We start from the raw sequence: 27,107 nt of genomic DNA, 5'->3' as shown, positions 1-27,107 counted from the left end.
TCCTAATAACTGTGGGCTTTTCGGATTTTTATCACATAGAGCAAGCCCAGTGCTCCCTGAAATTCAGACCTTAAATTTACAAACAGAGAGATATGCAATCCTCCCTTTAAATATCCCCTCTGACATAGTTCCAGACCTTTCTATACTCTGAAAACTCTTCTCTGAACAGGTTCGAGTTTGTCAGTGGCCTGCTTAAAATGTGGTGACCAAAATCGATCTATTCCTTATGTGACCTGAAATGTGAACAATACCTGGGACCATATCTGCCAGCCCTTTTGTCCCCTGTGTCCCAGGCACCACACTCCCCTTATCTCTGTGGCTTTCTGTCTTCCTTCTACTTTTGCAACTGATTTTCTAAACCAAAGCATGGCATTTTATATTCAACCTCAATAAATGTAATCTTCTTAATTCCAGCCAGTTTAAAGCTGCAGAAAACTCATTTTTTTTTTAATCCTACATATTAACTATTCCTCAGAACTCTAAGCTTTGGGAAACTTTAAACTTTTTTTTTTTTAATCCCTTATCATCCTCGACTGACTGAGAGACACAGAAATCTCACTTCAGGTTGACACTAATCATTCACAGATAGCCCGTTGAACTATCACTTAACCGCATAAAGGTACCAATATTCAAATGATATTTCCCCATACTGCCTTCATGTAGGCACCGTCAGATGGCTCCACGAAAGCCAGATATATTACATCTACTCCTATTTCCTTATCTACCAGCCTGGCTGCCCTGTTCAAAGAAGGAAATGAGCTTAGTTTAATCGGCTTCATTCTTAGTGTACTCATGCTGGCTTGTAGAGCTCACTACTGTATGCATATCGTTTGTCATGATAAACTTCCACAGGAAAAAATCATAACAATTTGGAGTGGTCAGGGGAAATACCGTTACAGTTAATAGAATATTCTGCTGAAAAAAAAAAAGCTAACTAAAAAAGTTTGTATATTGTCACATCAATAAATATTCTCCTAAAATGTACTAGCTCATACTCCTGGCTTCATCTTTCCTTAGTGAACTACCACCTGGGATCTTCGTTCTCAGCATTGATTCTAATGTATAGATCTCTAGATATAGAAAGAATAAAAACAGGTGAAATCTGCACCCACCTGAGGTACCTTGTGTGTGTTTTTACATTCCTGTTATATACTACATTTGTATCATCTCTTTTCATGAAAAAAAGAAATATTGATGCAATGGTGTATGGCTTCCATTAATAGTATCAATTCTTTAAAGAATTTATCGGTATCCCTTATTGTGCTAGTATTATTTTTGATCAAGATAATACAAAGACAAAAATTTGATAGATTTTAAAATCTTTCTGAGAAAAGCCTTTGAAGTTTACATACTTCCAAACAAATTTATATATATTTTTTACATTAAAAAAGTGAAACTGTCACAATGTGGATAATAGGAGGTATCAAAAAAAAGAATTCACCATGATTCCATCCTCTAAAAAATAATTAACATCATTGTTTTTCTATTTCTGTCTGATTTTTGAGATTAAGGATAACTGGGTCAGAGGGTGTAAGCGTTTTTCATGACTCTTGGTAGAATCTGCCAAAATGCTTTCCAAAAAGCCTGTAATGCCACTAGCATGTATAAAAGTACCAATTTCACTAAACTTTTACCGACTTTAGATGGCACATCATGGTTAATTCTAATTTGCATTTTTATTAACACCAAGACTAACGATGTTTCTACACGGCTGTTCACTTATTTCTTATCTCTGTCTTTCCTTTGCCAGGTCACTTATTGGGACATTAATGATTTTCTTATGATTTGTGCTAATTACTATATTTATCTGCTAATTATTTTTATATATTATACATTTATTAATTTTATAAGGAGAGTTACTCTTTGCCTAAGATATCTGCTTCAATTATTTCTTCAATTACTTTTTTAACTCAAAATACTTTTTATTTAGTCAAATGCATTTCAATTTTCCTTGGCATTTTTTTCTTATTGTGTCTGACTTTCAAAGTCAGTGGTGTGCCAAAACAATTACAAAATAAATGCAAATCAGGTGCTGACATCATTTGGCCACACTTGGTTATAAATTTGTGACCCACGTGATTATCATCAAAAATGAGAATATAATTTTAAAACTCCCACAGAGAACTCGGCAACATCTTATACTCACTCTGTAGTATCATAACCTCTGACTAGCATTTGTGTTACATAAAGAGCTTTAAATTTGGTTTTCCCTTCTCCCCTGTTCCTTCATCAGTTTACTTAGAGGAACTGACATTTTTCTTATTTTTCTTAGTGCTTCTAATATTGTTTTTAATCCAAAATTACCTCAATTATACTTTGTAACTATAGCATAATAAAAAGTAACATTCATTGCCCTTCCTTAATATTTTTATTTACATTTGATTATTACCTCTGTTTCCCTCTTACCACCCCTTCCTCCCCAATTCCAGCCTCCAATTCTTCATCTAGTTTTCTAAACCTAGTTTCTGAAACCAGTTTCCAAGCAACTTCCTCCCATTACTAAAGTTGTGGAAAATATCCTCCATGGCTCTTTAGATAGAAGTGTATTTCAGGAGAAATACATATTTTTAATTTAGCATGTGTCAGAATGACTTTCAGTTGCCATCACATATTAATCAGAAATCAACTACTTCATTTTTATATGAAATCATTTTTTAAAAGAAAAGAATCTGATAGAATAACTCCATTGCACTGGCTTTTGCAGTTAGAAAGCCTGAAGTTACCCATACTTTGGCACTGTTGAAAATGATCTATCAGCTCTATCATCTATCTTCTCTTTTAGGCTTTTCATTTATTGGTCATTTTTTACATTGCATATAAATTGTCTGAATTTATTTTCTATTTCATTAATCCAAATTTATTATCCACTTAAAATATTATAGAATATAATATAGACCAGGCACGGTGGCTCATGCCTGTAATCCCAGCACTTTGGGAGGCTAAGGCAGGAGGATTGCTCAAGCCCTGGAGTTCAAGGTTGCAGTGAGCCATGATCATGCCACTGCACTCCTGCCTGGGAGACAGAGCAAGACCCCATCTCTAAGAAAAAATATATATAATATAAATGCTCCAAAATATTTTTTCCACTTTATTGTTTCTTAGCATTCATAATTTTAATGTTTTACTTATCCAAGTAATGCATAACATGCTCATTATGAAATTTGAAGTAAAAAAGTTTTATTTAGAGCATACAGTGAAAGTCTCAATTCATCATAACCCTAGCCCATAATCCCAGGTCAATTCCATAGTCATGTATAATCTTACAGAATTTTTTCACTGAATTTACATATCTAACTTTGAGACACATATGTTTTAATTTTACATCAATGGGATCATAATATACAAAGTGTTCTAAGAAGTGCTTCATTCCCCTCACCAATATGTCTTAGAAATCTGCATATGTTGGCACCTTCAGATTTATATCAATCTTTTTAATAAGTATATAGTATTCCACAGTAGGTATTTAGCATTATTTATTTATTTATTTTTGAGACAGAGTCTCACTCTGTCACCTAGGCTGGAGTGCAGTGGCGTGATTTCGGCTACACTGCAGACTCCACCTCCCAGGTTCACACCATTCTCGAGTAGCTGGGACCACAGGCGCCCACCACCACGCCCGGCTAAATTTTGCATTTTTAGTAGAGACAGGGTTTCGCCGTGTTAGCCAGGATGGTCTTGATCTCCTGACCTCGTGATCTGCCTGCCTCGGCCTCCCAAAGTGCTGGGATTACAGGCATGAGCCACCGCGCCTGGCCAGCATAATTTATTTAATCATTCATTTTATTCATAACTTTTTTCAATATTACAAATAATCCTCCCGAAACATATGTGAACATGCATCTTTTTGCACATGTGTAAGTATTTCTATAGGATAGGTTCTAAGAAATAAAATTTTGGGATTAAAATCTATATGAATTAGTTTTTTTGGAAAAACAGAACATATATATCCTATATATGAATATGTATATATACAGTGTACATATTCATATGTGCATATGTGTCTGCATACATGCACACACGATTTTTAAAAATAAAATGGTAAAGATCATCTTCCAATAAAAAGTAACAGGTCCTTGCCCCATCCCACTCCTGTATTGGTGGCAACTCTTTTAAAACATGTCTGTGCTCCTTTCTCTGGTGATTACTTCCCTACCTCTACAAAATATGCTACATAGCTCTTTCTTAATTTACCAAAGCTAGACATTCCTTATAGGCCTTCTACTAGGACAAATGGGGATTTAGCTCATTTACGCTCCCTCGCTCCTCTCTCCCACTCCTGTCACCATTTTACTAGTTACTCCACTCCTCTCAGTTCCTCCAGTGGTCAACCCTGTAATTAGGACTATACTAAAGCCTCTGTGTTTTGTTTCATGATACGGGCAGCTGCTCAAATCCACACTTCATGATAATACCTCAGTGCTCTCACCCTTCCCCTCCCAGCCCCTCCATCCCTTTCTTCCGCTTCCATACCTACACCATCTTAACCTTTACTGTTACAATAGCAATGCTGGTGATATGGTTTGGCTGTGTCCCCACCCAAATCTCACCTTGAATTGTAATAATCCCCATGTGTGAAGGGTGGGACCAGGTGGAGATAATTAAATTATGGGGGCAGTTTCCCCCATACTGTACTCATGGTAGTAAATAAGTCTCATGAGATCCAATGGTTTTATAAATGGGAGTTCTCCTGCACAAGCTCTCTTGCCTGCCACCATATAAAAGGTGATTTTGCTTCTCCTTTGCCTTCTGCCATGATTGTGAGGCCCCCTCAGCCATGTGGAACCGTGAGTCCATGAAACCTCTTTCCTTTATAAATTACCCAGTCTCTGGTATGTCTTTATTAGCAGCGTGAGAACAGACTAATACAGTTGGTAACATCTATGTCCTGTTCTGTAACCCTAAGCTAGTTTTTAAAGTTGAAAACAATAAATGTCATCTAATTATTGTGTCTATGTACATATTGTTCAATGATGAATATTTTGTCTGCTAAGACTACATTTCCTTTTTTACTGGTCCAGTGTCATAATGCCTGTGCTGCTTGACGAAGAATGTGCCTTTAAAATCCAGTTCCAGCATTTCCTACGTTTTTACATTTTCTAAGTTTGCAATCGTACTCAGCATGGTAAATTGTTTTACGCTAACCCCATTTGATGGTCTTCTCTGTGATGCTCCTTCCCAGGCGGAGGATTACACCAGGGAGGCCATGTTTGCTTTGGCCAATAAAATGTGAGTAAACTTACTTCTGAGTCAATTTTAGAAGCCAGCAAATGCTCAAAATATTTCCTTTTCCATTTCCCATAGCAATGTTCCAGATAGTTCATTCTAAAAACTGGACTCAAGATGACATGACATGGGGCAGAGCTGCAGTCAATCCTCAAAGGACACGTGACATAAGTATGAAATAAGCCTTTTTTGTTCTAAGCCATTGAGGTTTAGGATCATGTTTACCAAAGCAAAACCAAGCTAAAAATTAATAGTAATCTTAAGTATTCTGGGAATAAGCAGAAACACATTTTTAAAAGAAGAAAATAAAACTTTGTATTACTAAGTAAGAGGCAGAGCACTGAGGACAAAATCTCAACTCCTTACACATCCTGGTCCTAACCTCCCTCTTCCCCTGCATCTCCCATAGCAGAAACCTTTCTCCCCATACTGTGGCTAACCTGGTCTCCATCATCATTTATCTTCCTTGAACACTTCCAGCTTGCTCTCTTCTTAGGATCTTTGAAAGTGCTGTTCCCTCAGACTGGAATACTATTCCTCCAGAGCTTATGGCTGGCTCCTTCCTAGTTTTCAGAACTCAGCACAAATGTCATGGAAACCCTGATCAGTTATTCAAGGCTAGTAATCCCCTTCCCACCCTCCACCTAGCAAAGGCTGTAAAGGTATTATCTTTTCTTCTTCATAAGTCACTCTTCAGGCTGGGCATGGTGGCTCACACCTGTAATCACAGCATTTTGGGAGGCTGAGGTGGGCAGATCACCTGAGTTCATGAGTGATCTGGTCATTTAAAAGTGTACGGCACCTCCTCACTTCTCTCTCTCTTTCTCTCTCTCTCTCTCTCACTGGTTCATTTGCTGGCTCCTGCTTTTGCCATGTAAGGTGCCTGCTTCTGCTTCCTTCTGCCATGATTGGGAGCTTCCTGAGGCCTCTCCAGAAATAGAGGCCATATGCTTTCTGTACAACCTGCTGTGAGCCAATCAAACCTCTTTTCTTATAAACTACCCAGTCTCATCAATTACAATCAATGTTTCAATCAAACATTCAGATTAAACAAACTGTCAGAATAAACTTCAGTGGAGTGTTAAAATTCTGTTTACAGATTTTATTGAAACAAACATTATTTTAAATATAATGGTAATAACAGCTCTTAGTAATATTTTCATTATGCAGATATTTTGTGATAGTGATTTTTAAAAGATAAATTATATATGTATTTTTAAAATTTAATGGCAGCATCAAAATGAAAGACCAACCTGTTGTTCATACCGCTGTCTGATGTCCTCCAGTTGCCATAAAAACTCCTTTGATTGTTTCTCACGAAGAGATTTGGATTTAGTTAGATCTGCCTCCACTTTTTCCATCTACAAAATTTAAAAATCAAATATTAATTTTTAAAACAAACAATTGTGTTCCATGTTTTTGTAATTTGCCCATTTGTTTAAATGACAGATTTTAAACACATCACCAATAATAATGATGAATTTAAAGGTATTAAAATAATGAAACATTTATCAATTCATTTTAATACATTTTAATTATTTAAGGAGGGAAATTAAAATTGGTATATAATTGACTAAATTCTAAAATTAAAACAATAATGTAGTGAAAATATAATTTAGGACATTCTAATATTTATTCAACAAAATTTAATTAAGCCCTTGGTATGTGCTGAATGAGATAAAGTATTTCCAAATCATATCTCTGATAAGAGACTTATATCTTGAATATATAAAGAACTCTTATAGCCCAATAATAAATGGATAAACTCAATTTTAAAATAGGCAAAGAGCCTGAATATATATTTCTCCAAAAAGATATACAAAAGGCCAAAAAGCATATGAAAAGATGTTCAACATCACTGTCTTTAAGCAACTACGAATTAAAACAAGAATGACATATCACTTCATGCCCAAAGAATAGCAATAATAAAAAAAGACAAATAGTAACAAGTATTGGTGAAGATGTAGAGAAGTCAGAACCTTCAACACTGCTGCTGGGAATATAAAATGGTATAGACATGCTGGAAGACAGTCTGTCAGACAATCCCTCAAAACGTTAAATAGAGTTACCATGTGTCCTAGTAGTTCCACTCCAAGGTAAAAAATGAGAACATACATCCACACAAAACTTGGTATACAAATGTTTACAGTAGCATTATTCATAACATCCAAAAAGAGGAAACCACCTAAATATCCATCAGTTGATAAATGAATAAACAAAATGTGGTATATTCTTACAGTAGAATATTATTCAACCATAAAAAGGAAAGAAGTATTAATACATGTACTTTGGGAGGCTGAGGCAGGAGGATTGCTTGAGCCCAGGAGTCTGAGACCAGTGTAGGCAACACAGTGAGACTGTGTCTCTACGAAAAAGAAAAAAATTAGCCGAGCATAGTGGCACGGTCCTATAGTCTTAGCTGTTCGAGAGGCTAAAGCAGCAGGATCGCTTAAGCCCCAGAGGTTGCAGCTGCAGTAAGCCATGACTGCACCACTGCGTTCCAGCCTGGGAAAAAGAGTAAGATCCTGTCTCGAAAAAAAAAAAATAATAATTAAAAATAGAAAAAAACTAACACATGTTATAACATGGATGAACCTTGACAGCATTAAGCTAAGTGTCACAACAGACCACATACTGTTGGATTCCATTTATATTAAATTTCCAGAATAGGCAAATCCATAGAAACAGAAAACAGATTAGTGGTTGCCTAGGGTGAGATGGCGATCTAGGATGGTAACTGCTAAAGCGTATGGTATTTCTTGGGGGGAAGATGAACATTTTCTAAAATTGATTGTGATGATGGTTACATAACATCCTGAATACATTTTTTAAAACCACTGAATCGTACACATGAGTGAATTGTTGGTATGTGAATTTTATCTCAACAAAGCTGTTATTAAAAAAGAAAACGGAAAAAGGAAAAGTCAAAGATTCCACCACACCCATGAGGCCTCACATAATCCAATCCCAGTGACCTCTCATAGCTCATATCTACTGCTCTATCCCACTACCACCACCACAGTCCACCTATCTGCTGCCCAGGCCTATAATGTGTCAGAAGTGCTCTCACCTTGTGGGCAGGAGGTTCTGCCTGATATTCACACAGCTTCTTTCTCAAAATATTGAGGCTTTGTTTAGCATCACCTTTGTACTGAGACCTCCTAGACCACTCAATTTTAAATTCTACATTGCAATTCCCCAGCTCCTAAGTCCACCTAGTTCCCCTATCCCTGCTTTGCTACCCTTTTGTTCCACAGGATATATCACCTTCAGATTCACTATATAATCTACATCTTCATTAGAGCTGTTTATAATGTCTCTCTCCCCCAGTGTAACGTCACCCCATGTTCACTGTCATCAGTGAAATAGTATCAACCATTTATCACAGTGCCTGGCACATACAGGGAATCAATAAATACTAATCAAATGAAAACAAAGATTGCACAGTGTACCCAACTTGGTTCAAGACTTGCTGAATTTACAATTTCCAACATTTAGTTCCAAATTCTTTAACTTTTTCTATCACTTTGTCCATGTTATGATCAGATGCAATGAGAAAGAGATGTTCTTACAGTCACGAAAAAGCTCTCCATGTCAACAACATGAAAATGGCGCCTTTTATTCAAAGCAATGCAGTATTTTATTTGTCTTTAAACCCCTGCACATTTGGGTATAACTTAAGACAATATTTTTTGTCTGAGGCAATTACCAGTTAACGTGGCAACCATTCTACCACTGGCTACTTTATATTACTTATTATTCTGCTTCACTGGTATGTGGAACTACTTCTACTCTGTTCAGCCTGCATACAATGCCTTCTTTCAGGTTACCTTTTGGTAAGCACTAAGATTAGTTAAGACACGAATATTGGAGGAAATGAACTATGAAAAATGCTTCTTTCACAGTTTTTCACAATATATTTGAAAAAAACATTTCAATGCATTTATTCAGACATGATTAGACTTTAAGGTTCTAGGAACAAAGATGTTCAGTGAAAGGCAACCAATTTCACTGCATGAGAACAAAATGCATATTACCACCCACTACTGTGTCTAACACCACATTCCAGTTTCTGGTTCTTACATTGAAGTTTGAACACCCTCTAGATTACAGCATGATATTAGCACCCAAGTATTTCTTTGTAAATACCAAGGATTGCAATCCCAAAAATATTAAGTCATCAAAGTAAAATTCAATTAGAGTTCTAAGATTACTGATTCATAGATAATTAGTATTGTAATCAAGAATAAATTTAAGGAATGATTAAAGGAAGCACAGTCAAGCACACTTTGGTTTTTTGTTTCTAACTCAAGACTTTGGTTTCAAGGCTCTCTCTCTTTCAATGCTTTTCATATTGGACCTCAAAGTGAGAGGCTCCTTAATTTGTCCTCAGCAATCCAGACTCCAGTACCCTTGACATTTTCCAAGCAAGCCATGGCTGTTCTTGACTCTAGGGCCTTTTGTCCATCATACTATCGGTAGGTCCTTTCATTTTTTTTTCATCCAGTCAGTCTTTTCAAAGTTGACTCAAGTTTTCCTTCTTCTCTAAGGTGTTCTTTAATCCCACTAACTGAATAAATGCCTTCCTTCTCTCTATGCTCTAGGACTTAACATCTTTATTCTCCTAGCACATTGTGTATTTCTCTATAAAATGGAAATGTTTCAAATGTGTAAGCTTTGTTTAGTAATGCAGATAATGAGCCCACAAATAAAAGAACTATGACAAGTCTTTCTTTTGTGTATTTACTAAATAGCTGCCATGGTATGCAAAGTAAAGATGTATTAAATTCTTAAGGATGAGGAGAAGGGACATCAGCAAGATGGTGGAATAAAAGTTCCCCAGCTCCAGTCTATCTCATAGAAATCCAACTAGCAACCATTCACAGACAAGAAAACCTTTGTGAATATTCCAGAATATGGGAGTGAGGCTAAGACATGCTCTTGGATCACAGAACTGACAAAAGTCACATTACAAAAATAATAGAAATGGTTTCACGTTGACTGTATCGTCCCTCCGACAAACCACCATAGTGCCACACAGAGAGGATTCCCCTGGGCCCATGGTTTCTACAGTGGGAAAGAGATCTGGAGGTGAACATCCGGCTTTCCCAGCATTCCAAGATGCTTGGCAGGAGGCCCACTTCTGCCTTGCCTTAAAAGGAACATTAGGAGTATTAGCAGGGCTAGAATATCTGAGATCAGCTAGAAACAAAGAAGGGAAAATGGAGCTCACAGCAACCTCTGCATTATGGCCAGTGGAGGCACCCAACCAGAGAGACCAACAAATAGCATCACTGAGCAGGAAGCACAGTTGACAGATCTGCCAAGCTCAAGTCCATAGCCAGATTTGCCACTCAGCCTCAGAGCTTGGCATACTTCCCCAGGCTGAGAGGCATGCCCAGATCCCTGCATATCTGCAGAGCAGAGCATGTAGTCCAATCCAATCTTAGCAGTGATTGCCCCTGTCTAGTGTTGGAGCCCAGCCTGAGGTGCAGGCAGGGAGCCAAGCCCAAAACCATACATAACTGTGGGCATAGCATCTGGCTTTGCCCATCTGAGTGGCTGGCTGAGCAGCAATCCCAGAGACCTTGCCAGCATTGGAGTCTGAACTTCAGCCCTGTCCAACTACAGATTTCAAACCTGAGTACCACCATGCCAGGGAACCCAGCCTGCAACCCTGCCTAATCAGAGGTTATCACAGAGCCCAGCCAGCAGCTGTGCTTGATTGTGCAGCCTAGCCAATGGTCTCACTGGACTGTGAAGCAAAACCAGGAGCCACACCTGACTTCATAGAACAGGCAGCAGCCCCTCGTAACTAAAGAACCCAATAGCAAAATCTGCTTGCTCATGGTCACTATCAGCTGGTCCATCCAGAATCTTAGGCTAGACTAAATATTGAAAGTGTCCATCCCCACCAAAGGACATCTGCAAAGGCCAAAAGAGGAAGCCAATTCATCAAACACACAGACACCAAGGTAAGGACACAAAGATTACAAAAAAAAATCAAGGAAATATACACCACAAAAAAAAACTAAGGGAGAAAGCTCCAGCAGTGAACCCTAAAAATATGAAGGTCTATAAAATGACTGACAATTCAGAATAATCCTTCTAAGAAGATCACGGATGTATTAGTTTGTTCTTGCATTGCTATAAAGCCCTGAGAGTGGATAATTTATAAAGAAAAAGATGTTTAATTGGCTCACAGTTCAACAGGCTGTACAGGAAGTATGATGTTACCATCTGCTCAGCTTCTAGAGAGGCCTCAGGAAACATAATCATGGCAGAAGGCAAAGGGGGAGCAGGTGCATCACATGGCTAGAGCAGGAGCAAGAGAGAGAGAGTGAGAGCGAAGGTGCAACACACTTTTAACAACCAGGTCTCATCACTTTCATGAGAACAGCACCAAGGGGATGACGCTAAATCATTCATGAGAACCCACCCCCATGATTCAATCACCTCCCACCAGGCCCCAACTCCAAGACTGGGAATTACAATTTGAAATGAAATTTGGTTTGGGACACAGATCTAAACCATATCAATAGAATTATAAGAAAATATGGATAGAAAAGTAAGTAAAACTTGAAAAACAATATACAGACAAAATAATTAGTTTGACAAAGGAACAGAAATTATTTTTAAAAACAGAAATCCTAGAGATAAAGAATACAGTAACTAAACTGAAAAATTTTATTAAAAGCTTGAACATCAGGCTCAAACAAATAGAAGAAAGAATCAGTGAGTTCAAACACAGGACATTTAAAATTATCGAGTCACAGGAGCAAAAAGTAAAAAGAATAAAGAAGGCTTATGAAAATTATGGGACACCATCAAGAGACCTAACTTTCACATAATAGGAGATCCAAATGAGAAGAGAGACAGAAATGCCCCCCAAAAAACATATTTAAGAAAATAATGGCTAAAAGCTTCCCAAATCTAGAAAAACATGTCAATATCCAGGTACAGAAGATTCAGAGGTTACAATCGAATTCAACCCAAAGACAGTTCACCAAGACACATCATAATCAATTATCAAAAATCAAAAACAAAGAAAGAATTCTGAAAACCAAAAGAGAGAAGATACATATCACATACAAGGGAGTTGCAACATGGCTATCAGCAGATTTCTCAGCAGAAATCCTGCAAGCCAAGAGACAGTGGGAAGATATATATTCAAAGTACTGAAGGAAAAAAGCTACCAATCAAGAATACTCTACCTGGCAAAGTTATCCTTCAGAAATAAGAGAGAAGTAAAATCTTCCCTCACCTCCATCTTCCCCCCAAAATGAGGGAGGTCATCACCATGAGCCTTGCCTTACAGGAATTATGAAAAGGAGCTATTTAAGCTGAGAAACAGTCACTTTCATATGTTAATAACATAAAACATAGGAAAGTAAAAAACTCAATGGTATAAGTAATACATAGTCATATTCAGAATACTTTAATGCTGTAAATATGGTGTGTAAAGCAATTTTGTCTCTAGTATGATGGTTAAAAAATAAAACTTTAAAAAGCAACTATAACTGCAATAAATTGTTAAGGGAGGCCAGGTGTGGTGACTCATGTCTGTAATCCCAGCACTTTGGGAGGCTGAGGCGGGCAGACCACTTGAGCTCAGGAGTTCAAGACCAGCCTGGGCAACATAGTAAGACCCTATCTCTACTAAAAATACAAAAATTACATGGGCACAGTTGTGTGTGCCTGTAGTCCCAGCTACTCGGGAGGCTGAGGCATGAGAATTGCTTCAACCTGGGAGGCAGAGGTTGCAGTGAGCTGAGATTACACCACTGCACTACAACCTGGCTGACAGACCAAGGCTCTGTCTCAAAAAAATAATTGTTAAAGGATACAAATTATAAAAAGCTGTAAATTGTAAAATCAAAAACATAAAATTAAGGGAGAATAAAAGTGTACAGTTTTTATATGCAATAAAGTTATTATCATCTTGAAGTAGCCTGTTATAAGTAGAAGATGTTTTATGTAAGTCTCATGGTAACCACAAAGTAAAAATCTATAGTAGTTGCACAAAACATAAAAAGAAAGGATTCAAAGCATATCACTACAGAAAATCATCAAACTGCAAAGAAAGATAGCAAGTGAAGAAGAAAAAAAGAACAAAGAATCTACAAAACAACCAGAAAATGGATTACAAAATGGAAGTACTGAATCCTTACCTATCAATAATTACTTTGAATATAAATGAACTAAATTCTCCAATCAAAAGACAAAAAGTAACTGGATAAAAAAACAAAACTCAACTACATGTTTCCTACAAGAGACTCACATCATGTTTATGGACACAAATAGACTAAAAGTGAAGGGATAGAAAAGATATTTCATGCAAATAGAAATGAAAAGAGAGCAAGGGTAGATATATTTAAATTGGATAAAATAGAGTACATTAGTCCATTCTCACACTGCTATCAAGACATACCTGAGACTGGGCAATTTATAACAGAAAGACATTCAATTGACTCACAGTTCAGCATGGCTGGGGAGGCCTCAGGAAATTTACAATCATGGTAGACGGCAAAGGGGAAGCAAGGCACCTCCTTCACAGAGCAAAGGACAGAGTGAGTACAAGCAAGGGAAATGCCAGATGCTTATAAAACCATCAGATCTCATGAGACTCACTCACTATCAAGAGAACTGCATGGGGGAAACTACCTCCATGATCCAATTAATTCTACCTGGTCCCACCCTTCATATGTGGGGATTATGGGGATTACAATTTGAGGTGAGATTTGGATGGGGACACAGAGCCAAACCATATCATAGAATTTAAGTCAAAACTGTAAAATAAGAAACAGAAGGTCATAATATAGTGATAAGGGGCTCCACTCCTCAAGAAGATATAACAATTATAAATATATACATACCCAATATAACAGCACCTAAATATATAAAGCAAATATTCATAGATATGAAGGAAGAGATAGACTGTAATACAATAACAGGAGAGAACTTCAATACTACACTCTCAGTAGTAGACAGATCATCCACAGAGAACATCGACAAGGAAACATCAGACTTAAACTACACTTTAGAGCAAATGTACCTAAAAGACATATGCTCAGCATTCCATCCAACAGCAACAGAATACACTTAATGTCTCAAGTACACATGAAACATTCTGCAGAACTATGTTAGGCTACAAAACAAGTCTTAACAAATTTAAGAGGATTTAAATAATATAAAGTGTCTTTTTCAATCACAATGGTATGAAATTAAAAATCAATTAACAGGAGAAACCTTGGAAAATTCACAAACATGTGAAAATAAACAACATAATCCTGAACAACCAGTAAGTCAAAAAAACAAAAGAAAATTTTTTTTAAAAACTTGAGACAAACAAAAATGGGACACAGAATGCCAAAACTTATGGGATATAGCAAAAGGAGTTCTACAAGGGAAATTAATGGCAAAAAAAACCTGTATCAATTTTTTTAAAAAAAGAAAGACAAACCTCAAATCAACAACCTCATGTTATACCTCAGAACTAAAAATAGGAAAAATGAACTAAGCCTAAAGTTAGGAGAAGGAAGGAAGTCATAAAGATCAGAGCAGAAAAAAATGAAATAGAAACTAGAAAAACAATAAAAAAGATCAATGAAACTACGAGTTGGTTTTTCAAAAAAATAAAATTTACAAAACATTAGCTAGACTAAGAAAAAATGAGAAGACTCAAATAAATATCAGAAATGAAAGGGCAGACTTTAAAACCAATAATATAGAAACACAAAAACAAGGGAGAATTACAAACCACTATACACCAACAAATTGTATAGCTGAGGAAACAGATGAATTCCTACACATGTAGAACCTACCACGACTGAGTCATGAAGAAATAGAAAATCTGAACAGATCAGCAATAACTAAGGAGACTGAATCATTAGCAAGCAACTTCTCAACAAAGAGAAGCTCAGGACATGATGAAAAAGAGAAGCTTCTCAACAGAAGCTCACTGCTGAATTCTAGCAAACATAAGAAGAACTAATACCAATCCTGCTCAAACTCTTCCCAAAAAACTGAAGTAGAGGGAATATTTCCAAACTCATATCATAAGGCCAGTGTTACCCTGATACCAAAAACACACAAAGACACAAGCAAAGAACATTACAGGCCAATATCCCTAATGAACACAGATGCAAAAATCTTCAATAAAATACTAGCAAAAAAACCAAAAACCCTGAATTCAACAACACTTTAAAATGATCAGCTAACCATGACTGAGAGGAATTTATCCCTTGGATGCAAGGGTGTTTCAACATGTGCAAATCAATAAATGTTAGACAACACATTAATAAAATGAAGAATAAAAACCACATGATTATCTCAATAGATGCAAAAAAATCATTTGCCAAAATTCAACATCACTTTATAATAAAAATTCTGGACAAATTAAGTATAGAAAAAAACGTACCACAACATAATAAACAACATGTATGACAAGCCCACAGGTAAAATCCTACTCAATGGCGAAAAGCTGAAAGCTTTTCTTCTAAGATTTGGAATTAGACAAGGATGTCCACACTTATTTTCAACATAATAGTGGAAGTCCTAGCCAGAGTAATTTGGTAAGATAATGGGGAAAAAAGGCATCCTAGTAGGAAAGGAAGAAGTAGAATTGTCTCTGTATGCTGATGACATAATCTATATACAAAAAACCCTAAGGATTCCACACACACAAAAAAATAAAACTGAACTGATAAATGAATTCAGTAGAGTTGAATAAAATCAACATTCAAAAATCATCTGTTTCTATACAGGAGTAACAAACTATTCAAAAAAGATTTTTTTATTTTTGAGACAAAGTCTAGCTCTGTTGCCCAGGCTGGAGTGCAATGGCAAGATCTCGGCTCACTACAACCTCTGCCTCCCAGGTTCAAGCAATTCTCCTGCCTCAGCCTCCTGAGTAGCTGGGATCACAGGTGCTTGCCACCATGCCCAGCTAATTTTTGTATTTTTTGTAGAGATGGGGTTTCACCATGTTGGTCAGACTGGTCTGGAACTTCTGACCTCAGCTGATTCACCTGCCTCAGCCTCCCAAAGTGTTGAGATTATAGGTGTGAGCTACCACTCCCAGCCCCAAAAAAGAAAATTTTAAGAATCTTATTTATAATAGCAATAAAAATAAAATAATTAGTATTCATTTATTCAAAGAGGCAAGAGATGTATACACTGAAAACTATAAAAGACCGATGAAAGAAATTAAGGAAAACATGAGTAGAAAGATATCCTGTGTTCTCGGATCAGAAGAATTAATAGTGTTAAAATGCCCATACTACCCAAAGCAATCTACAGATTCAAGCAATTCCTATCAAAATGCCAATGTCATTTCTCACAGAAATAGAAAAACCAATCTGAAAATTTGTATAGAACCATAGAAGACTCCAAATAGCCAAAGCAATCTTGAGCAATAAATAACAACAACAAAGCTGGAGGCATCACACTACCTGACATCAAAATATACTAAAAAACTACATTAATCAAAACAGCATGGTATTGGCACAAGAGCTGATACAGTAGCCAGAGGAACAGGATAGAGTTCAGAAATAAACATCCATTTATAGACAACTGATTTCAATAAAGGTGTCAAAATCACACAATAGGAGAAAGGATGGTCTCTTCAATAAATGGTATTGAGAAAAGTGGCTATTCACATACAGAAAAAAATGAAATTGGGTTTTTATCATACACCATATAAAAAATATACTCAAAATGGATTAAAGACTTAAATATAAAAGTTGAAGCTATAAAACTAGTAGAAAATACAGGGAGAAAGCTTCCTGACATCAGTCTTAGCAAAGATTTCTTGGATATGACAATAAAAGCACAGGCAACAAAGGCAAACACAGACAAATGGAATTACATGAAACTAAAATGTTTCTGCACAGGAAACTAAACAATCAATAAAGTAAAAAAAAATCTACAGAATGAAAGAAAATATCTGCAAACCATGCATGTTATAAGGGATTGATATTCAAAATATATTAAGAACACAAATAACTCAATAGCAAGAAAAATAAACTGATTAAAAAACAGGCAAAGGACCTAACCAGATATTTCTCAAAATAAGACATAAAAATGGCCAACAAGTTGATGGAACAAAATGCTCTCAACATCACTAATTAGGAAAATGCCAGTTCAAACTATATCACTTCACAACTGTTAGAATGGTTTTCATCAAAAAGATGAAAGTTAACAAGTGCTATTGAGGATGTGGAGAAACGGGAACCCTTGTACACTGCTGGTGAGGATGTAAATTAGTATAACCACTACAGAAAATGTATGGAATTTCCTCAAAAAACTAAAAATAGAACTACCATTTTTTGATCCAGCAGTCCCACTGCTCAGCATAACTCAAAGGAATTGAAATCCAAATTTCAAAGAGATATATACACTCCCATGTTCATTGCAGCATTATTCACAATAGACAAAATATGGAATCAACCTACGTATCCACTGAAGGATAAAAGGATAAAGAAAATGTGGCATGTATACACCTTGGAATACTATTCGGCCTTTAAAAATAAGGAAATTCTGTCATTTGTGACAACATGGATAAACCTGGAGGACATTGTTTTAAGTTAAATAAGTCAGGCACAGAAAGACAAAATGGCATGATCTCACTTACAGGTAGAATCTAAAAAAGTCAAACTCAGAAATAGAGAGTACAATGGTAGTTAGGAGAGGCTGGGTGAGAGTAGGAAAAGGGAATTGGGGAGATACTGTTCAAAGGGTACAAAGTTTCACTTAGACAAGAAGAATACTTTCTAGTGATCAACTGCAGAGCATAGTGACTATAGTTAATAATATATATTTCAAAATTGGTAAGAGTATATTTCAAATAGTCACCACAAAAAACAAGTAAATGAGGTTATGGCTTTGTTAATTAGCTTGTTTTAATCATCTACATTGTGTGTGTGTATGCATTTTGATATATATATCAAAACATCACATTGTATCTCATAAATATATACAACTATGATTTGTCAATTAAAAATATAAAAAATTAAAATTAAAATTATTTGTGGTCAAAAAACTCTTTAAAGGATGAAATGGTAAGCAAAAGTGATACAGGAACTAAACAGAAGATAAATCAAGGATGGTAGGCCTGATATATTTAGTATTTTTAAGACAAATCTACATATAAAATTGTTTTTTGTTTCTTTTACTTCAGGCAAGTTGAAATATTAAAAATAAATAATAAACATTAAAATATTTAAAATGTTAAACATTTAAGTACTTAAAATAGAAGAATTGTATGTACTCAAAGTTGGTAAAAATAGATTACCTTCTATCTAAATAATTTAAAACACATTAAAAGGCTTTTGTACCAAAACATTTTTAAAAATCCAAAGTAAATAACAACTGATATTATAACAAAACAAAATACATGTTATTTTAGGTGATACTGACCAATAATGCCAGACCCCATTCCATTCTCTTTTCACAATTTAAAATTCAAAAATCGTCTTATAAAACACTTTGTAGAAAAACACAGCGTTCTCAGTTGCCATAGATACACAACATTCTGCTTTATCATGCATCATTCCATATTCCATTCAACTTCAAGTAAAAAGAAATATATAAAGGAAACTCCTTCATTGTGTAGCTCAGGCTTCAAGAGAACCTAAGATTAAAACCTAGTGGCCAAAAAAGGTACAGAAAAGGGCTTGAGTACATTTTTGTGGCTGTTTAGTGTTCAAAGATAATAAAGTGTTTTGTTTTGTTTTTTGTTTTTTTTTTTTTTAGACAGTGTCTCGCTCTGTGGCCCAGGCTGGAGTGCAGTGGCACAATCTCAACTCACTGCAACCTCTGACTCCCAGTTAAAGCGATTCTCCTGCCTCCTGTCTTCCGAGTAGCTGGGATTACAGACAAGTGTGAGCCACCGCACCCGGCTTGAAGTGTATTAGATTTTCCTGATATGGTGCTTCAAGAATTACTTGTTGGTATATGTAAGAGAAAGCCCACGTATCCATAGCTTTAAAGAGGGGTCCCCAACCCCCGGGGCCATGGACTGGTACTGGTCCTTGGCCTGTTAGGAACCCTGCATACAGCAGGAGGTGAGTGGCAGGGTGAGTGAGTATTACCACCTAAGCTCTGCGTCCTGTCAGATCAGTGTTGGCATTAGATTCTCATAGGAGCCTGAACCCTATTGTGAACTGTGCATGCGAGGGATCTAGGTTGTACACTCCTTATGAGAATCTAATGCTTGATGATCTGAGGTAGAACAGTTTCATCCCCAAACCATCCTTCAGGTCCATGGAAAAGCTGTCTTCCAGAAAACTAGTACCTAGTGCCAAAAAGGTTGGGTACTGCTGGTTTAAATAGTATAGGTGCTTATTTTTTTTTCCCTTTATGTAACAAAAAGTTCAGAAGTAGTCTGCTACATTGGCAGCTCAAACATGTCAGGGCAACTGCAATTCAACCTTCTCCTAGCAGTTGCAAAATGGTTTCTGTAGCTTTGCATATCTGGAAAAGGAAGGGTAAAGGGTGAAGGGTAAAGACTGAAGGGCAAAGGGTAAGTATCAGGTGAGTTGAATCCCCTTTTAGGGGGCTTTCCTGCAAGTTCCTGTTGATAGCAAATTAATTATCCTATTTGCATCTCAACTCACTTGAACTACATTAAATGTCCATCTCCATCTACCAGGTAAGAGTATAGTTTTAAAACTGTGTCTCATGTTGCCCTAAATAAAATCAAGGTTCTATTACTAAGAGAGTAGGAATGTATATTGGATGAGCACCTGGCAGTCTCCATCAGATACAGTCATAATAAGTCATTACTCTTTCTCCAGTAAAGTACTATTGTGTTATTATATTCTAAGTAATTTGACATATACAATTCATATTAAACAATTATGCAGTTGTATATAAGTATACAATTCAAAATATATGTTGTTGTATTTAATACATATTTAAGGTGTAAGAAATAATCCTTCAAATATTTTCATATGTAGCTAGATACATACATAGATATGAATAGATAGGCAGGCTGGCAGACAGATATAAATGGCAGAAAGATAAATATTTATTTCTGTGCCTGGCTAAAGAACCAATTGGAACTAATGTTCTCAACAAAGAAAATCAATGACCATGTTAACTGATGATATCTGTAGTTCATTTGTGAAAGACAATCATTAATTGATACAAGAAAGACAACATGTCTTATATGTATGTTAGTGTGGGTGAAGAAAGGTATGAAATAGGAGAGATAGGAAATGTAGAAATATTTCTAGACATTTAACTAACATTACTAACACCATAAAAGTCTAAAAGTTTACCTAAACAAAATAACAAGCCTAACACATCTATTTGTCTGGAAAGGATTTTATTTCTCCTTCGCTTATGAAGCTTAGTTGCCTGATAAGAAATTCTGGGTTGGAAATTCTTTTCTTTAAGAATGTTGAATATTGGCCTCCAACCTCTTCTGGCTTGTAGGGTTTCTGCTGAGAGGTCTGCTGTTAGTCTGATGGGCTTCCCTTTATAGGTGACCTGGCCTTTCTCTCTGACTGCCCTTAACATTTTTTTCTTCATTTCTACCTTGGAGAATGCCATGATTACGGTCTTGGGGTTGGTCTTCTCATGGAGTACCTTACTGGGGTTCTCTGAATTTCCTGAATTTCAATGCTGGCCTGTCTTGTTATGTTGGGGAAGTTCTCCTGGATGATATCCTGAAGTGTGTTTTCCAACTTGATTCCATTCTCCCTGTCTTTTTCAGGTACACCAATCAGTCATAGGTTTGGTCTTTTTACATAATCCCATAGTTCTCGGAGGTGTTGTTCATTTATTTTCATTCTTTTTTCTCTAATCTTTTCTGCCTGTCTTCTTTCAGCAAGACAGTCTTCAAGCTATGAAATTCTTTTCCCGGTCTACTTAGCTATTGAGACTTGTCGTTGCACTGTGAAGTTCTATGCAGCCATAAAAAGCAATGAGATCATGTCTTTACAGGGACATGGATGGAGCTGGAAGCCATTATCCTCAGCAAACTAACATAGGAACAGAAAACCAAACACTGCATGTTCTCACTTGTAAATGGGAGCTGAACAAAGAGAACACATGGACACAGGGAGGGGACAGCATCAGGATAAATAGCTAATGCATGTGGGGCTTAATACCTAAGTGATGGGTTGAAAGGTGCAGTAAACCACCATGGCACATGTTTACCTATGTCACACCTGCATGACCCACACATGTATCCCAGAATTAAAATAAAATCAAATTACATTTTTTAAAAATCCATTAATGAATTAACTATTCTTCCCTGCTGAAAGGACTGCCCCTTATTTCATTATTCTACTTTTAGATAATCAGCTTTCATATATCTTAAGAATCATATTTCTTTATTAATAAAAGAAAAGGAATAAAGTTAAATGGGTTATTATTACAGTTATTTTCGTGAACATCATAATTGTTGCAGAATATCACTAACGTTTTGGAAAGAAACACAGTTAAAGAAATTAAAACTTTATTTTTGTTTTTTTTGTTTGTTTGTTTTTTGGAGAAAGGGTCTTGCTCTGTCGCTCAGGCTAGAGTGCAGTGGTGTGACCATGGCTCACTATAACCCCAAATTGCGGGCTCAAGTGATCATCTTACCTCAACCTCTGGAGTAACTGGGACCACAGGTGCATGCCATCTTGCCCAGATAATTTTTTAATTTTTTGTTAAGATACGGGGTCTCCCTCTGTTTCCCAGACTGACTCCTGGGCTCAAGTGATCATCTCACCTCAAAAGTTCTGGGTTAGCCGGGCGCGGTGGCTCACGCTTGTAATCCCAGCACTTTGGGAGGCCGAGGCGGGCGGATCACGAGGTCAGGAGATCGAGACCACGATGAAACCCCATCTCTACTAAAAATACAAAAAATTAGCCGGGTGTGGTGGCAGGCGCCTGTAGTCCCAGCTACTCGGAGAGGCTGAGGCAGGAGAATGGCGTGAACCCGGGAGGCAGAGCTTGCAGTGAGCCGAGATCGCACCACTGCACTCCAGCCTGGGTGACAGAGCGAAACTCCATCTCAAAAAAAAAAAAAAAAAGTTCTGGGATTATAGGTATGAGTCACCATGCCTGGCCAAAACACTTTCTAACATATTAAAATAATAAATTACTTTTGGACAAGTATTAACATTCTAAAAAACATTTTATTGAAATATAATAAAGCTAAAGAAAAAGGAACATGGATGATTTTCTCAAACTGAATACCTCCATGTAACTAGCACTCAGGTCAATAAACTGTATCTCAGAAGTCATTACCTCTCCATCCAAGAATAACTTGCATTCACTAATTTTGTTTGGTTCTGTTCTAACATAAATGGATTCATATAATAAAAACTGTTTGTGATCTTTGTGGCTGGTTTCGTTCAACTTTACATCTGTGAAATTCAAACGTTATTAGGTAGATTCGTAGACTCTTCATTCACATTGCTGTATAGTATTCCGTTGTGTGACTAGACCACAGTTTACTTATCCATGTTACTTCTGATGGATTTGGGTATTTTTCAGTTTTTTACTACTATAAATCATGCTGCTATTAATATTCTAGTACATGTCTTTTTGTCAAGTACATACATATTTCAGTAGGGCATATATGTAGGTGCAGAATAGCTGAGAATAAGGCACGCATGTATTTAGTTTTCTTAGATACTGTCAAATAGTTTTCCAAAATGGTTGTACCCATTTATATTCATATTATGTATGTCAGTTTCACTGTTCCACCATTCTTGTAAACACTTTTTATTTTCTGTTTCATTTAAGGCATTCCATTGGATGTGTAATAGTATAGCACTGTGGTTTTATTTTTGCGTTCCCCTGATGACTAAAGAAACTAAGCCCCTTTTTATTTATTTATTTCTTTTGAGATGAAGTCTTGCTCTTGTCCCCCAGGCTGGAGTGTAATGGTGTGATCTCGGCTCACTGCAACCTCTGCCTCCCGGGTTCAAGTGATTCTCCTGCCTCAGCCCTCCTGAGTAGCTGGGATTACAGGCGCCTGCCATCATGCCCGGCTAATTTTTGTATTTTTAGTAGAGATGGGGTTTCACCATGTTGGCCAGGCTGGTCTCGAACTCCTGACCTCAGGTGATCCGCCTGCCTCGGCCTCGCAAAGTGTTGGGATTACAGGCATGAGCCACCACGCCCGGCCCTAAGCCCCTTTTTATATGTTAATTGGCCACTATGAAATCAACTTTTGTGAAATATCTGTTCAAGTATTTTACCCATTTGTCCATTTGAAGTCAGCCCTTATTGATTCGTAGTTCTTTATCTATTCTGGGTATGAGTCTTTTGTTCAACATATGAATTTCAATTATCTTCCCTAACCTGGAGTGCCTTTTCACCTTTGTACTGGTCTCTTTTGATGAATAGAAGTTCTTAATTTAAATGAAACCAAATTTTAAAATATTTTGTTTTTTATGCCTTTTTGTTTCCTATTTAGAAAATCTTTACCTTTTCCCAACTATCAAAAATGTTCCTACATCTTCTTTTGAAAATTTAATTGTTTTACCCTTCATTTGTATATTTACAATCCTTCTGGAGTTAATTTCATAAATGGGGTAAAATAAGGGGCAAGATTCTTTTTCCCCCATATGATTATCTACTTGATACTGCACCATTTATTGGTCATTTTTTTTCCCCATTGCACTGCTCTAGCTCCTTTTGACATGAATCAGACTGATCATATAGGTGTGGGTGTTTTTGGTCTTTTCTTCTGTTCCACTGGTCATCTTGTGCCAATACCACACTGTATTAGTTACCATGGTTTAACAGTATCCTCAATATCTGATAATATAAGTTCCCCAATTGCATTCTTCTTCAAGACTGCCTTCACTTTGCATTTCATATACATCTTGAAATCAGCTTGAGAGTCCCCCTCTGTTCCCCTAAAATGGCCCTGTTAAGATTTTGATTTTTTTTAATTTTTTTTATTTTTAAGATTTTGATTTTTATAATTATGGTGATTCCATACATTTGAGAACTGCCATTTTTATAACATGGAGACTTCAAATCCATACACATGATATATCCCTCAACTTATTCAGGTCTTCTTTACTTTCTCTCAACAACACTTTCCAGTTTCAGAACACAGACCTTGTGCATCTTTTGTTAGATTTATTCTTGGGTAAGTGATGCTTTTTGATATTATTATAAATGGCATCTTCTTCAAGTTTTATTTTGTATTTGTGCTGGTAGGTTGGAATAAAATGTATTTGTAAAATGTATTTGTATATTTGTATACAAAATTTATTTGTATATTTATTTATATTTAGTGACCGAAGTTCATTACCGATAACATTTTAACAAGTAAACATTTTAAGAAACTCGTAGTCACACAAAGATGTCACAATGCAGATAAGTGCATAACTCATTGGGCTACCTTAGATGACTCTCCTCCGTGCTCTCTTAATGACCCGTGAACTCCACTAGTTACACTATCTATTATAATCATACACCTTTATGCATTGGTCTATCACACAAGCCACAAACATGCCTATAAATAATCTGTGTATTCCCAGAATCTACAACAGTGGCTAGTAGAGAGCAGGTATTCATAAATTTTTTATGAATAAATGAAAGAAAAAATCCAGTCTGTTGAATCCTTTGACTGGCCAGTAAGTCAATAAAACAGTCCCTGTATTAAAAAATAACAATGTTACTATTTTCACAAATCAGCCAAGTGAAGACATAATGACATGTTTTCTAGACTAACATTCTCAACAGATGATTATTTTGCTTATTTTCTTTCTGCAAAAGAGATTAGTCACTGACGAATATTAGGAGGAAAAAGCTTCACTTACTATCCAATTAAGCACTTAAAGATACAAGTTTTCTTTTAAGTGTTTTATTTTTTGTTTTTCAAAGCCAAATACTTACACACATTCTTTGGAAGCTGTCATGTAGAATTCATTAATTATCATAATAGCATCTATTTAAACATTTAAAGGTATTCTAAAATTTTATCTCTGCTACCTAATCTTATTTAAAGACAATATTTAATAGAGACATTTCTCCATTATCATCAATAATTAACCGAGAGAAAATGCTTCTATTTATATTGGGTCTCTTATTATCATAAAAGTAGTCTTAAAAGGCTTATTTAAAATTACATGAGCTAATACAAGCCTAAAAGGACAATAAGACAAAGGTCCAAGTCATAATGAATGGTTTGTATGATGATTGGTTTTGTTCTCTAAGTCTATTTCTTATCCAATGACATATAATGACACAAACATATCCAGATAGCATTCTTGCTTCCTTGTAAGTTGAGAATTCTTTTCATTAATTCAGTAGCAATAATACGATGATGCACCGAAACTTAAAAATCTCTAAGAATGCAAGGAACTGACTAGCCAATTTCAGTTGTGCTAGAAGCCAGGATAAACCTCACTCATCAACAGCAGCGCTTTTCAGAACTTTGTTTTCATGACAAACCAGTGGGTTTTCCAGGTATAAAGTTAGCATCATATATCTAATGACTGTTAAAAAGAAAAGGAGTAGAATTTAAAGCCAGATATTTAGCAGCAAATCGCATTTAATAAGGATGTATTTTCAAGAGGAGAAAAATAAATTAGGAAAGTCAAGTGGCTAGTGGAAGCCCCAGGAGGAACTAGTTAGCTGACATTCATATTGTTGGTATACAAGATTTAAAAGATTTACTTTAATAGAATTGCTGCCAATACTTCAGAGAACATAGCTGTCTTTTTCAGTCATTTATGTGTTTCACAGAGAATAGGTAAATATAGAACACTATTTCTTTGAAAAATATGATTATATACATAGAAATAATTCTAACGATAATGCATTTTCACAATTAAAATATGTACATTTTACACAATTAGTTGCTGAGAGCTAAACTTATAATAAATTTCACCATTTCAGTATCAGATTATTTAAGCAATATTAAATGAGATAAATGTTCTTCAAAGTGAAAGGAAGAGTGTGCAGCAATTTTTTAAAAAGTTTAAGTCTGTTACATTTTGTCTCATGGGCCTCATTTTTGAAACAGCAATTCTCTTTCTAAAACAAACTCAAAGTTTTTATTTTTTAATTCAAAATCCCACTGTCTGCAATCTGCAGCAGTTTCCAAATGGAAAAAGATGCCCTACAGCTCTGCTGGCTTTTACACAAAATATTTCTGTAAGAAGAGAAAAGCAGTTCAAAACAAGAACAGAAAAGGAAGACTTAAAAATATAGACTATGGAAAAATCTAAACACATTATGATTCTCCAAATAATGAATCTGCTGATTGATTTCTTTTAGAATTTGAGTTATATCAGATTCACTTTTTTAATCAACTGACAATCTGGAATCAAAGACACAATTTACCATGTTTGACATATATATTTTAATATTTTAATATTTGTTCAAATTTGCCATGTAAGAATTACTTGATTTGCAAACCAGCCTAGCTATAAGGATTATGTTCTAAATGGGGTCCCTTATTACTACATTCACACCAAAGGTGCTTTCTTTATTTCAGAAACCCAACTGCACTTGGCAAAACTATGTATAATTGAAACCACTGAAGAACATTTCTTCAACAGAAGACAACCAAAATAATTTCCTGTTCATGGGTTGCTGCTACTATTAGTTTTCGAGGAGTCTGAATCTAGCACACTAGACAGACAAATCAGGCCCGGTAAGGGCTGCTCAGAAAGATGGGACATAGGAATCAGGTATGTGGGGGGAATGTGGGGGGATTCTAGAGGCATGCGCCAAATTGGGCTCTTCATTGGATCATTTAACCAGTCCACAGCAATGTAATACTAAGACAACAGGAACACATGAACTCTTAGGTAAAGAAGAAGGAGACTCAAGTAGGTCTGGCAAAATTGAAGAAGTAAGATCAAATACAGACTATGAGCCAGGCATTCAACAAAACAGTCAGAGATGATATG

General features: G+C 36.1%; 1 protein-coding gene across 1 annotated transcript in view; it reads right to left on the bottom strand.

Annotated features, from left to right (window-relative positions):
* LOC116463813 (centrosomal protein of 112 kDa) overlaps window positions 1-27,107 on the bottom strand; it is a gene marked incomplete at its 5' end in the record, with an annotated part of 357,755 nt that overhangs the window by 174,490 nt on the left and 156,158 nt on the right. The window contains one exon of the mRNA XM_032147080.3: window positions 6,477-6,584. Coding sequence (XP_032002971.2) covers window positions 6,477-6,584 — 108 coding nt within the window. The remainder of the gene's footprint in view (window positions 1-6,476; window positions 6,585-27,107) is intronic.

This window comes from Hylobates moloch, unplaced genomic scaffold (assembly GCF_009828535.3).
Source record: "Hylobates moloch isolate HMO894 unplaced genomic scaffold, HMol_V3 SCAFFOLD_68, whole genome shotgun sequence".
NCBI classification, from domain to species: Eukaryota; Metazoa; Chordata; class Mammalia; order Primates; family Hylobatidae; genus Hylobates; species Hylobates moloch.
The sequence above is the reverse complement of the archived record's forward strand: the minus strand, read 5'-3'. Positions and strand labels throughout refer to the sequence as shown.